The sequence below is a fragment of the Pelophylax lessonae genome, assembly GCF_965119305.1.
Source record: "Pelophylax lessonae genome assembly, chromosome: 7".
NCBI lineage: Eukaryota > Metazoa > Chordata > Amphibia > Anura > Ranidae > Pelophylax > Pelophylax lessonae.
The window spans coordinates 223,501,033-223,514,842 of record NC_138774.1 but is presented as its reverse complement, the minus strand read 5'-3'; the positions used below and the strand labels follow the sequence as shown (position 1 = coordinate 223,514,842).

The 13,810-nt window shown below is 44.8% G+C and overlaps 1 protein-coding gene across 7 annotated transcripts in view; it reads right to left on the bottom strand.

The window, feature by feature from the left end:
- Positions 1-13,810, bottom strand: part of RAPGEF1 (Rap guanine nucleotide exchange factor 1) — a 182,987-nt gene that overhangs the window by 81,624 nt on the left and 87,553 nt on the right. For all 7 annotated transcript variants that reach the window (XM_082263004.1, XM_082263006.1, XM_082263007.1 and 4 more), the window contains exon 3: positions 3,186-3,364. In XM_082263004.1, coding sequence (XP_082119130.1) covers positions 3,186-3,364 — 179 coding nt within the window. The remainder of the gene's footprint in view (positions 1-3,185; positions 3,365-13,810) is intronic.

The window sequence follows — 13,810 nt, the reverse complement described above, 5'->3', positions numbered from 1 at the left end:
GGGAGAAGGGTGGCTTTATTCAACCTGGAAACCTGCAAGTCCACCACAGGAGGTACTGTCAGTTTCTTTAACAGGGACCCTTCAAAAGGATATCTTCTAGCGAAACGTTTAGGGACCCCAACAGTACGTTTGGAGGAACCCCCTGACCCGCGACAATGTTGTCGAAATAGGCGGCAAAGGGAAAGACCTTTGCCGCTTTGGAGGCTCTGCGGGTACCAAATTACACCGGCGCAGTCGACGCAGCAGTAGTGTGTCTTCCAATTTCAACGCTTTCCGCACTGATACAATCAGCTCATCCACTAGCGCCTTATCATGAGCAACTGTAGTGGAAGAGGATTCATCCTCACTATCAGAGCACTCAGGGTGCGTGGACGCAGACCCAGTAGGGCGACTTATGTCTGTAGCGGCCAAATCAACCTCAGAATCTGAGGAGACAAGGGATGCAGGTGTAGGCCAACCTAGCGCGGAGCTAATAGTTTGGTCGTGCTCGCAGGCCAGACTGGGAAGACTGTGAGGATCTAGGATATCCAGTCTGTTGCCCAGTCTGGCAGTTGACTGTAGTTCTCACAGGAACAGAATTGATTGTAGTTCTCACAGGAACAGAATAAAAAAAAAAATAAAAAAAATTCAGTTTAAAAAGGAAAAAATGCTAGGACCAGAGATCCCAGCAAGAAACTAGGTCTTCACTCCTGACTAGGCAGAAAAAAAAAACTGAAGACCTATAACAGGAAGTGGGAGTATACCCCCTGGAACTGCTCTATAGGCGTAGTCAAACTTTTTCTGCCTAGTGTCCTACATCTGTAGGGGTCAGCATAAACCCAAGGATCAAAAAGATCTGGAGCGGTGTCCGTCAATGAATAAAATTAAAAGGTAGACCACTCTAGTAAGAAAAAAATGGGGCCTCTGTTTGGCAGTTTACTGCAACACTGGTACCTGTGAATTATCTGAAGGAAGGCAAAAGGAGTGAGGGTGGGGTGGGGCATTTGTGTGACAGATGAACAAAAGTGCACCCTTTGGTTAGCATCAGCTGCCAGTTTACTATGTTTAGGTTTAACACAGCCTGGCTTTCAGTGCTACTTAGAAATAACAGCTTGACTCACTAGAGAACTAAGTGATAGCATCTATGACCAAACCTGGCATCCCTTACAAAGACCAAAGCAGTGCTGTCCACAGACATACAGTATCTCAAAAAAGTGAGTACTCCCCTTACATTTTTGTAAATATTTTATTATATCTTTTCATTCATGTGACAACACTGAAGAAATTACACTTTACTACAATGTAAAGTAGAAAGTGTACAGCTTGTATAACAGTGCAAATGTGCTGTCCCCTCAGTGCCGGGTCACACTTGTGCGATGCGGGAAGGCTGCGAATTTGCAGCCTGTTCCCGCATCGCAAACGCACATCTGGCAGTTCACACTGCCATATGCGATACGCTGGGGGTGTCAATGAAATGTTAACGACACCCCCAGTTTGATCGCATATTGCAGTGTGATCTGACAGTTCGCACAGGATCAGATCGCACAAGTGTGAACCACTGTGCGATCCGATCCTGATGCGGCTGAAAAAATGCCTCATGAGCGACTTTTGTGCGGGTGCAGTGTGAATTTACATACAAAGTGTATGGCTGAATTCGCACTGCACATCCGATCGCATGTAATGAAGGAGCAGTGCGCTCCGATATTACATGCGATCGCCGCACATGCGGAAGTGTGATCCGGCACTCAAAATAACAACACACAGACATTACTGTCTAAACCGCTGGCAACAAGAGTACACCCCTAAGTGAAATGTCCAAATTGGGCCCAAAGTGTCAATATTTTGTGTGGCTACCATTATTTTCCGGAACTGCCTTAACACTTTTGAGCATGGAGTTCACCAGAGCTTCACATGTTGCCACTGGAGTCCTCTTCCATTTCTCCATGACAACATCAGCGCAAAGGTCTCTTATGGCACTTTTCCACTGCAAGTACCGGCTAGTACCGGCTCGGCTCTACTTGGCCCTGCTTGGCCCGGTTTGCTTTTCCACTGCGGTACCGCATGGTATAGTGTCGGAACGGTTCGGTACGGTACGGTATAGGTTTGCTTTTCCACTAAAGTAGTACTAAAGTTAAGTGGGTGGGATAACAACGGGGTGGGTGTGATTCTCTGACCAATCAGTGGCTAGTAGTGACTGCATGCAAAGGATTGTGGGATATGATACCAGTTTGGTACCTGTTGGAACCACAATCGAGTAGGTACTGTTTTTTCAGAGCCGTACCGTACCGTTCGGTTCCATGCAGTGGAAAAGCAAACCTATACCGTACCGTACCGAACCGTTCCGACCCTATACCATGCGGAACCGCAGTGGAAAAGCACAAAAGCGTGCCGAGCCGCTACGGTTCTATGCAGTGGAAAAGTGCTATTACATCCACTAGCTCCGTGATGAGTTATTAGTTATGAGTTGAGTTATTTTGAGGGGACAGCAAATTTACACAGTTATACAAGCTGTACACACACTACTTTACATTGTAGCAAAGTGTCATTTCTTCAGTGTTGTCAAATGAAAAGATATAAAATATTTACAAAAATGTGAGGGGTGTACTCACTTTTGTGAGATACTGTATAGAGTCCACAATTGTTGTGTACAGTTTAAAAAAACGCTGAACTTTTCAAGCTAAAATTAGGAGTGAACGGATGTAGACAGTAAAAGATAACTGTTCGCTATTACCCAATGAAACCTGTACCTCATCAAGCAACTATCCCCATTATATGGGCACAACTGGGGAAAGAACGGAAGTAGATGAACCAATAGGTTTGCTATACTTGTAGAGTTGTTATTCTTCCACTTACCCATCCCTGGAAAAATTTTCCAGTGCAGGTGACTTGCCACAATAATACTTCTCTTCCTTTCAGATAAAAATGCTCTTTTAGCAAACTTGGAAAAGCTAATGGTGCATTTTAAACTAAAATGATGGCCTGTGTGATTGGGGGACTTTTTAGATTGTAACTGAATATCTGGCTGTCCTTATAAGTCTATTGCAACCAATATCTTTGAAATTACATTCATATAAAAGAAAAGTATTGTAACTGCACAAGAAGCCCTTTTAACATGCATTTTCGTTATTCCTATACACACGTACCTAATAAAACAATTATAGTTGACTGCAGTGAAGTCTGCACCAACGCAAGACTGAAAAGTTTACCTTTGTTGTGTGTGTGTATCCGCCTGCACCAATGGAAGAATGGCTTCCAGGACTTTGCTGGCAGAGCCCGGTAGCATCACCAACACCATCTTGTCTACAGCCATTTTATCAACAATAGTCTTAAAGTAGCGTAGGGCATTAACGACTTCCTTTTCCTGTTCTTCCAAGCGACTCAGAGTCTAAAAGAAAGAATGGCCATGTGTTCAGAACATTCAATATAATTTTACTCAGCACTATAGGAAGATCAGTTTGATGTAAATGATAATGTCAATATGTATTAATATTAAAAAAAAAAAAAACATTTTCTATTCATACAATAGAAATCAATGCTCATGATATAAGCAGATGCTGCTTCCAGCCTTGAAGTGAGATACAATGCTGTACGTTGTTATTCCTTCACAAAACGCAAATCTAAACGCTCTCCCTGCGTAGCTGATATCTTATCCTAAGAATTGTCACAGGTCTGCCTTTCAATAAATTATTGCTAAACCCCCTCCTCACACTAAAGAAAAACTTCAAAAGATGCACAAATACATGAATCCCTGGGAATGAGAATCCTGTCCTGAGCCTAAAGCTTGTCAAAGATATATACACATTTTATTATTTTAACTGTATCTTTCTTGAAAGATTTTAGATACAATATAACAGAGGACACAAATATGTACCACAAATCATGTACAGCACACACAGAGACAAATTGTATAAGATCTTGCTAAAGTCAGTGCAATATATAACATCAATCCAGACATATAAAACCCCTGAGAAAGAATGGAAAAGGGGAGGGGGTTCAAACGAAATCTATCCATGTGGTCCATTTTTTTTTTCTTCATTAGCCAGCCGGGTGCTAAAAAAAAAAAAAAAAAAAAAATGGATTCCCATATTTACATATTCAAGTTGAATTGCAGAATACTCCCCCTTTATGCTGATGTATTTTGACAGCTGTACTCCACTGCACTGCAGCACTGATCAAATAATGGGATTTTTGTACTGAAAAAAATCTATTTCTCCGAGTTCATCGACGGACACAACAATCCATAAATCCTAACCAGTGGGTTATATTGCCTCCTCCAGGAGTAAAACTAGGTAGAACAAAAAACACCTGGCTGCAACCATGGGCCATCCTCAGCTGGTATATAACCCCCCCCTCCCCTGCTCTAGGTAATCAGTTTAGTAGCAAGCAGTATTTGAAATATCAACACTTTATAGAGCGGTGGGTGCTGTCCGTCTGTCGATGAACTGGTACAGTAAGTAGAAAAAATCCTATTTTCTCTTTCGTTCATCGACGGACACAACGCTCCATAAATCATAACTAGTGGGACATCCAAAAGCAGTGCCAAAAGGAAAATGAGGAGTGGAGAATAAACCCAAGGCTAAACATAAGAGCCCTTAACCAGGACAGAGAAGCCTTAACCAGGACACAGGAGCCCCGTCTGAAATATAAAGGTTTAAAAAAAAAAAAACACCCCCCAAGAGGGAACAGCCCCTCTTAAACAACAGCCTGCAAAACGTTGCAACCAAAAGAAGCATTCGCAGATGCCAAAGTATCTACCATATAGAATTTTGTAAAAGGCATGCACGGATGACCAAGTGTCCGCCTTGCAAACTTGCAATATTTGTGCCTAATGACGGAAGGCCCAAGAAGCACTCAGTGCCCGAGTAGAATGCGCCGTGACAGGGAAAGGTGGAACCTGACCTTTAGTGGAATAGGCCTGAGTCACCGTCTGTCTAAACCATCTGGAGATGGTAGCCAAAGAAGCAGCCATCCCTTTTCTTGGTCCGTCCAGAACCACAAAAAGAGTCTGACTTACGAAAAAACTAGGTAGCTGCCAGATACACCCCAATCACACGAACCACATCCATGGTATGCAGGGCAAATTCCTTGGGATGAGCCGACTTGGGACACAAGGAAGGCAACACAATGTCCTCATTCAAATGGAAGTCAGAGACAACTTTGGGCAGGAATGATGGACATGGACGAAGAACCACTTTATCCCTATGGACCACTAAATAGGGACTGCAACAGGATAATGCCGCCAATTCCAATACCCTGCGGGCCGAGGTAGTAGCCACCAAGAATGTCACCTTCTGAGATAATGTAGGCAAGGGAATCTCCCGAATATTCTCAAATGGAGGTTTCTGGAGAACCGAAAGTACTAAATTTAAATCTCATGGCGGCAAAAGAGACCATAAAGGTGGAGCCACATGTCGAACCCCCTGAATGAAGGTACAAACTAAAGAGTGCATGTCAAGGGGTCGCTGAAAGAAGATTGCCCGGGCAGACACCTGGCCATGGATGGTACTCAAGGCCAAATTCTGATCAACGCCCTGTTAAAGAATGGTTAAGATCCGAGACACAGAAAAGGATCGAGGATGAGCGCCAATCAACTCACACCAAGAAATGTAGGCTTTCCACATACGATGGTATATCTTGCTGGAAGATGACTTCCTCGCCTTCACCAGAGTAGGGATCATTGATCCAGACAGACCTCTATTCCTCAGTTCCTGGCTTTCAATAGCTAAGCCGTTAAAAACAGCAACTGTAAAGCAGGATGGAAGATCAGCCCTTGGACAACTGGTCTTCTCTGAGAGGAAGCCCCAAGGGACGTTTATAGCAATCAGGATAATTGGAAGATCCTCGCTCTTGACTCCTCGCAGGAACGGCGGAAGAAGCCTTAGCTGAGGATGATACTGGTCTTACCGTGGCTCTTGGAAGCCTGCGGTGTGTATCAGAGGACCCCGTGACCTTGTCAAGAACTTCGGTATCCTTCTGTGGAGCCTAGCCTTATAAAGGCGCTGCATTGTAAGACTGTGCAAACAGAACTGTCTTGAAGGTGGATACCACCAGCCTCAGAACCTGTATGCAAAATGGGAGAGAAAACTATCTGTGTGACAAGAACCCGGTGAATCACGACCTGGGTCCCTGAAGTTTGTGCAGAGGAAGGACCACCCTGGTCAGAAATAGAATCAGACCTAAGTAAATCAATTCCCTGGACAGGGATAGGGGGGACCTTAGGTAGTTCAGACATCACCTGAACCTTTGCAGGAATTAAATCCGCACAAGGCGAATCGGGACCTAAAAAAACCTGAAAAGGACAAGCTTTGTCCCCCTTTCTGGGTGCCCCCAAAAGAAACATTTCGCGGATATGCTCGACGCTCACCACATAAGTCCGGCGGGCCGGAAACCAGTGAAGATATCCACCCACCCCAAAAATAGGTGAGGGCAGACTTTCATGCTGAAGGAGTCTTGTCTGCTGGTCCAAGGAAGCTAGCTCTAGGCTTACCCGACCAAGGTTGCTTGGAACCTCCCGGGGAAAATTTAAAAGATCTATTTCCCCTATTCTCCGTCCCAGAAGCACAACATTTTCTATGAGCTGGGAAGGAGGGCTCCCATCTGTGGCAAGGCACCTTCCCTTTCCTTGACTGTGGCAGAAGGGTACTCCCCCCCCCCCCCCATAATACATAGAAACATAGAATGTGTCGGCAGATAAGAACCATTTGGCCCATCTAGTCTGCCCAATATATCTGAATCCTATGAATAGTCCCTGGCCCTATCTTATATGAAGGATAGCCTTATGCCTATCCCATGCATGCTTAAACTCCTTCACTGTATTTGCAGCTACCACTTCTGCAGGAAGGTCATTCCATGCATCCACTACTCTCTCAGTAAAGTAATACTTCCTCATATTACTTTTAAACCTTTGCCCCTCTCATTTAAAACTGTGTCCTTTTGTGGTAGTTTTTCTTCTTTTAAATATGCTCTCCTCCTTTACCGAGTTGATTCCCTTTATGTATTTAAAAGTTTCTATCATATCCCCTATGTCTCTTCTTTCTTCCAAGCTATACATGTTAAGGTCCTTTAACCTTTCCTGGTAAGTTTTTTCCTGCAATCCATGTACTAGTTTAGTAGCTCTTCTCTGAACTCTCTCTGGAGTATCTATATCCTTCTGGAGATATGGCCTCCAGTACTGCGCACAATACTCCAAGTGAGGTCTCACCAGTGTTCTGTACAGCGGCATAAGCACTTCTCTCTTTCTACTGCTTATACCTCTCCCTATACATCCAAGCATTCTGCTGGCATTTCGTGCTGCTCTATTACATTGTCTTCCCACCTTTAAGTCTTCTGAAATAATTACTCCTAAATCCCTTTCCTCAGATACTGAGGTCAGGACTGTCAAATATTCTATATTCTGCCCTTGGGTTTTTACGCCCCAGGTGCATTATCTTGCACTTATCCACATTAAATTTCAGTTGCCAGAGTTCTTCTAGTTTTCCTAAATCCTTTTCCATTTGGCGTTTCCCTCCAGGAACATCAACCCTGTTACATATCTTTGTGTCATCAGCAAAAAGACAAACCTTACCATCGAGGCCTTTTGCAATATCACTTATGAAGATATTAAACAAAATTGGTCCCAGTACAGATCCCTGAGGTACCCCACTGGTAACATGACCTTGTTCTGAATGTTCTCCATTGACTACAACCCTCTGTTGTCTGTCACTCAGCCACTGCCTAATCCACTCAACAATATGGGAGTCCATGCTCAATGACTGCAGTTTATTGATAAGTCTTCTATGTGGGACAGTGTCAAAAGCCTTACTAAAATCTAGATATGCAATGTCTACTGCACCTCCACCGTCTATTATTTTAGTCACCCAGTCAAAAAAATCTATAAGATTTGTTTGACATGATCTCCCTGAAGTAAACCCATGTTTTTCATCTTGCAATCCATGGGATTTAAGATGTTTCACAATCTTATCCTTTAATAGGGTTTCCATTAATTTGCCTACTATTGATGTCAGACTCACTGGTCTATAGCTGCTCGATTCCTCCCTACTACCTTTCTTGTGAATGGGCATGACATTTGCCAATTTCCAATCTTCCGGGACGACTCCTGTTACTAATGATTGGTTAAATAAATCTGTTAATGGTTTTACCAGCTCACCACTAAGCTCTTTTAATAATTTTGGGTGTATCTCATCAGGACCCTGTGACTTATTTGTCTTCACTTTAGACAGCAATCTTAGAACGTCTTCCTCTGTAAAAGACACATGCATCAAACGATTCATTAGTCATCCTTTCAAGTGGAGGTCCTTCTTTTTCTTCTGTAAAAACTGAACAGAAGTATTCATTAAGGCAGTCGGCTAGCCCTTTATTCTCTTCTACATACCTTCCGTCCTTTGTTTTTAATTTAGTTATTCCTTGTTTTAATTTCCTTTTTTCATTTATATATCTGAAGAATGTCTTATCCCCCTTTTTCATAGACTGAGCTATTTTTTCTTCTGCCTGCGCTTTAGAAGTTCTTATAACTTGCTTGGCCTCTTTCTGCCTAATCTTGTAGATTTCCTTATCTTCATTGCTCTGGGTTTTTTTATAATTACAAAATGCTAGCTTTTTATTTTTAATGATTTGGGCCACTTCTGCTGAGTACCACAGTAGTCTCTTCCTTTTTTTGCTTTTACTGACAAGTCTAATGCAATTTTCTGTTGCCTTCAATAATGCACCTTTTAAGTAGTCCCATTTCTCCTGGACTCCATGTAATCCGTTCCAGTCTGATAAGGACTCATTTATGACTAATTTCATTTTTGAAAAGTCTGTTTTTCTAAAATCTAAAACTTTTGTTTTTGTGTGGTGTGACTCTTTCACAGTTATTATATTAAACCACACTGACTGATGATCACTAGATCCCAAGGTTTCGCCTACAATGACATCATATACCGAATCCCCCTTTGTGAATACCAAATCCAAAATGGCCTCCTCCGGGTTGGCTCCTCAACCACTTGTTGCAGAGACAACCCCAGTAGGGAATTTAGAATATCTGTACTCCTGGTAGAACTTGCTATTTTGGTTTTCCAGTTTATATCTGGAAGATTGAAATCTCCCATAATGATAACTTCTCCTTTCATTGTCATTTTAGCTATTTCTTCAACTAGTAGATCTTCTAGTTCTTTAACTAGAACAGGTGGTCTATATATCGCACCTACACAAGTTACTGCATGATTAGCAAACTGCAACGTAACCCAAACTGACTATTTTGGCCTCACCAACTTGTATTAGGTTAGATTTAATGCTATCTTTCACATACAGGGCCACTCCTCCTCCTTTCTTGCCTTCTCTGTCTCTTCTGTATAAAGAGTACCCTGGTATGGTTATGTCCCAGTCATTTCTTTCATTAAACCATGTCTCCGTAACAGCCACTAAATCTACATTCTCAAATGCCATTATTGACCCAAGTTCATTGATATTTTTACCTAAACTGCGAGCATTTGTAGACAGGACTCTGAGCTTATTTCTTAACCTCTGTGCTTCTGACCTGTTCTGGCATTGTTTCGGGGGACAATCGGACTCTTGTATTTTCACTCTTTTGCCCCCCCTTCCTAGTTTAAATACTCTTTCGCAAATTCTTGGAGTTGTTCACTAAGTACATTTGTTCTTTTGAGAGAAAGATGCAAACCATCTTTTTGTACAGTTCCTTTCTATTCCAAGTAGAGCTATCATGAGAAACAAAGCCAAATCCTTGCTCTTGACACCATTTACTATGCCATATGTTGAACTCCTTTATGCGCCTCTGTCTATCATTCTGAACATTATGCACAGGCAGAACTTCAGAAAATGAAATGGTACCCTTAATGCTGTCACCCAGGGTAGCCCCAAACAAGCGATCTCCTTGAAAGGGTAGATCAATGAGAGCTTTCTTAGAGGCTTGGTCTGCGTACCAATTCTTAAGGCACAGCACGAGCCGAATCACCACCGATGAAACAGAAGGTTTGGACAGCACAGGAGCTGTATCCAAAGCTACGTCACAAAAAAACTGCAGCCCATGGACAACTGGTCCACTAAATCAACATAAGCAGCGGGGACCTGCTCACTCCAAGGCTCTGGCGCAAAAGCCTGGCCCATTCAGTAAGGGTCTGAGACGCCAGGGCTGAGGCAAAGACTGGCTGCAATGCCAAACCAGCCATAGTAAACATGCTGCCTGCCACAGCCTCCTTTTTCTTGTCTGCCAGGTCCTTAAAAGATGGGGATTCCTCTACTGGGATCATGGTTGCTTTATTCAACCTGGAAACACAGGAGGCTCCACCAATGGTGGACTAGCCCACTTTTTTTAAAAGGGACTCCTCAAAAGGGTAACATACAGCAAAACGTTTGTGGACCAAAAAGAGTAATTTTGGTTGTTCCCATTACTTACAGGAAATCCTGTCAAAATAAGGCACTTAAGGAAACACCTTTGGAGTACGATGCGACTTGCGCGTACCAAACGACACAGCCAAGTTCGTGGCTACATCAACCGCATCCTCCATTTTTAAAGTCTCACACGCTGCATTGATAATTGCGTCTAACCAGCGCTTTTTCATTTGCTGCTGCGACCATGGATCAGGGGGTGAGATATTAAATCCCCCCAGACGGGCCGCATCCATGGAAGCATCAGGCTCAGGATCAGATGGGACAGCCTGAGCAGGGCAAGGCAGGGGTTCAGAGGGACCTGCTACCACTGCTACCGCCATGAGGGGGTCAATGGGGGAGATGTGACCCTGAGGGTCCATAAGGAAGTACAAAAATTATCTTTTGGCACCACTAAAGGATCCTCTCAAGGCTCAGGATACTTATCAGCAGAGAGAGAGATAACAGGGACCCCCAAAGACTCACCCTACTGACCAAAGCAGCATTGAGAATTCAAACCCAGCATCATCATGGACGCTATCCCTGTTCATATGTCACGGGCACAGGAAGAGGAACTAAGGAGGAAGAGGAGCTTCGGCATCCCCACAAGGCTTCAGTTGTCCCCAGCATCTCCCAGGCTAAGGGAAAATGGCCCCCGTACCATCATCCGGCTACACAAACATGGCTGCCAACTGGAGACCAGCCAGACTAAGGGAAAATGGCCACCATCAGCTACAAACACTGAAGCATGCTGCCAGGATCTTTCCTGCACCCTCTGCAAAGGGACCCCCCCCTTGAAGGTAGGACACACAATTAGTGGAGACACTGCTGTGCTCTCTGCACTGGGATCCCCCTGCACTACACTCACACTGCAAACAACAAGGCATGCAACTAGAGGTCTCTTACACTGGGACCCCTCCAGACTACCAGGGCGGGACACACACTATCGCAGGACCCTTACAGTGTGGGGATAGCGGGGGGAGACCCCAGGGGTCTCTGATGCATTTTCTTCCCTGGGAGCCCCACCAGACCTCTAGGTCCAGACAGGGGGGAATGAGAGTGGGGGAAGCCCCAGGGAACCTGCAGGCAGGTCCGACCATCTGTGGAGGTTACCCACCTCCACCCCAAAGAAAAGCACCAAAAGGGGAGAGGTGGGACTGTACTTCCTCTTCTATTGTGCAGGTAACACTCCAGACAGAACTCCTTGCCACCGAAGTAGGGGAGCCGTCGGCCAAGGGACCCTGCAGCGACTCAGACCCAAGCCAAGGGGTATGCAACCTGCAAGAGGTTTAACTCGCGGGCCAGCCTCTGTCTGTGAGGCTATGTCACGGCCGACCTAGCGCGTAGCTGGGGTCTGCATGCACTCGCTGGCTGGGGGGGACCACTGGATCTAGATTATCCAGCCCGTCGCCCAGCCCGGCAGTCGATTGTAGATCTCCCGAGAGAAAACAAGTAAGGAGAAAATTGCTAGGACCAGAGATCCCAGCCGGGAGCCTATGTCCTTACTCCTGACTAAACAGATTAAAAATGGATTTTTGTAAAATCTTACCGTAAAATCCTTTTCTCTTAGCTCATTGACAGACGTAGTCCTCGGTGATACACCACCTTCGGGTTATGTTGCCTCCACAGGAGCAGGACTAGACAGGAAATTAAAAAGCTCTGGCCACACCCCAGGGGCAGTCCCAGAGGGTATATCCTCTCTCTGCCTCAGCAAATCAGTTATGTGAAAAAGCAGTCTTTAGAGATTTTAACCCAACTCAAAAAAACAGAGGGGCGGGGACTACGTCTGTCAATGAGCTAAGAGAAAAGGATTTTACGGTAAGATTTTACAAAAATCCATTTTTCTCTAGCGCTCATTGACAGACGTAGTCCTCGGTGATACATCACCTTCGGGACGTCCCAGAGCAGTATCACAACTGAGGGGTGGGAAAATGGAAATCAAATCCCAATCTAGAAGGCCCAACCGGTGCCAACTAGAAGTTTACAATGCTCATCCTTAATGATGAGACTCAACAAAAAAAGAGAAAACAATTTTTTTTTTTTTTTTTTCCAAACAGAAAAAAACCCTCGAGGTAGACCACCGGTCTCCTCAAATTGCGGCCTGCAAAACCTTGCGGCCAAATGAGGCATCCGCCGATGCCGTCACATCAATTTTATAGAATTTTGTAAAGGTATGTACTGACGACCAGGTGGCCGCCTTACATACCTGGACCACTGACGCCTGATGGCGAAAGGCCCAGGAAGTACTGAGCGCTCGAGTGGAGTGCGCCCTAACAGGGAACGGAGGACTCTGACCCTTAATAGAATAAGCCTGTACCACCGTTTGTCTAATCCATTTGGCAATGGTCGCGGCAGATGCAGGCAAACCCTTTCTGGGGCCATCCGTGATCACAAAAAGTGAATCCGTCTTACGGAATGATTCCGTAGCTTTCAGGTATACCCTGATTGCCCGAACCACATCTAAGGAATGCAACGCATGTTCCCGATGATGCTTGGGCTGAGGACACAAGGAAGGTAGTACAATATCTTCATTCAGATGAAAATCTGAAACCACCTTGGGAAGAAAAGATGGCTTAGGATGAAGTACTACCTTATCCCTATGAATCACTAGGTATGGGGACTGGCATGATAATGTAGCCAGTTCTGACACCCTGCGAGCAGAAGTAATAGCCACCAAGAAGGCCACCTTCTGGGATAAAGTAAGCAAGGGAATCTCCCTGATGTTTTCAAAGGGAGGTTTCTGTAGAACCGACAAAACCAAATTAAGATCCCAAGGCGGTAAGGGCGCGCGGACTGGAGGAGCCAGGTGCCGCACCCCCTGGATGAAATTCCGCACCAAGGATTTGGTAGCTAAAGGCTTCTGAAAGAAGATTGCTAATGCTGAAACTTGACCCTTGATGGTGCTCAAGGCTAGCTTCTGCTCAACCCCCTGTTGCAAAAAGGCCAATATTCGAGACACCGAATAGGTACGTGGAGGAAATCCTAAAGATTCGCACCACGCAATATAAGTTTTCCATGTGTGATAATAGACTTTGCTGGAAGTCGCTTTCCTTGCTTTAATAAGGGTAGGAATGACTGAAGCTGACAAACCTCTGTCCTTCAGTACTTGGGTCTCAATGGCCAGGCCATTAAACCCAGCGACTGTAAAGCATGATGGTAAATTGGTCCTTGAGACCACAGACACTCCCTGAGACGAAGTTCCCACGGAACGTGTACGACTAACATGTCCAAGTCGGCCAGGCCGGCTTGAGGAGGCCAGCCTAGAATTTCTAGGACCACTGGCGCTGATTGGATCTGAATCAGGCGTCCCTAGAGGTATCTGGCCCCGACCATCCGAGAAAGTCTGGTCGTTTTCTGTTCCCACACATTTATCAGATACCTGATAGTTATCAGGAAGGGTGATCTTTTCTGGTTGAACCTCAGGGACCGAAGTCACCCGACTAGAGGCTACTTGGCCTATCTGATCAAC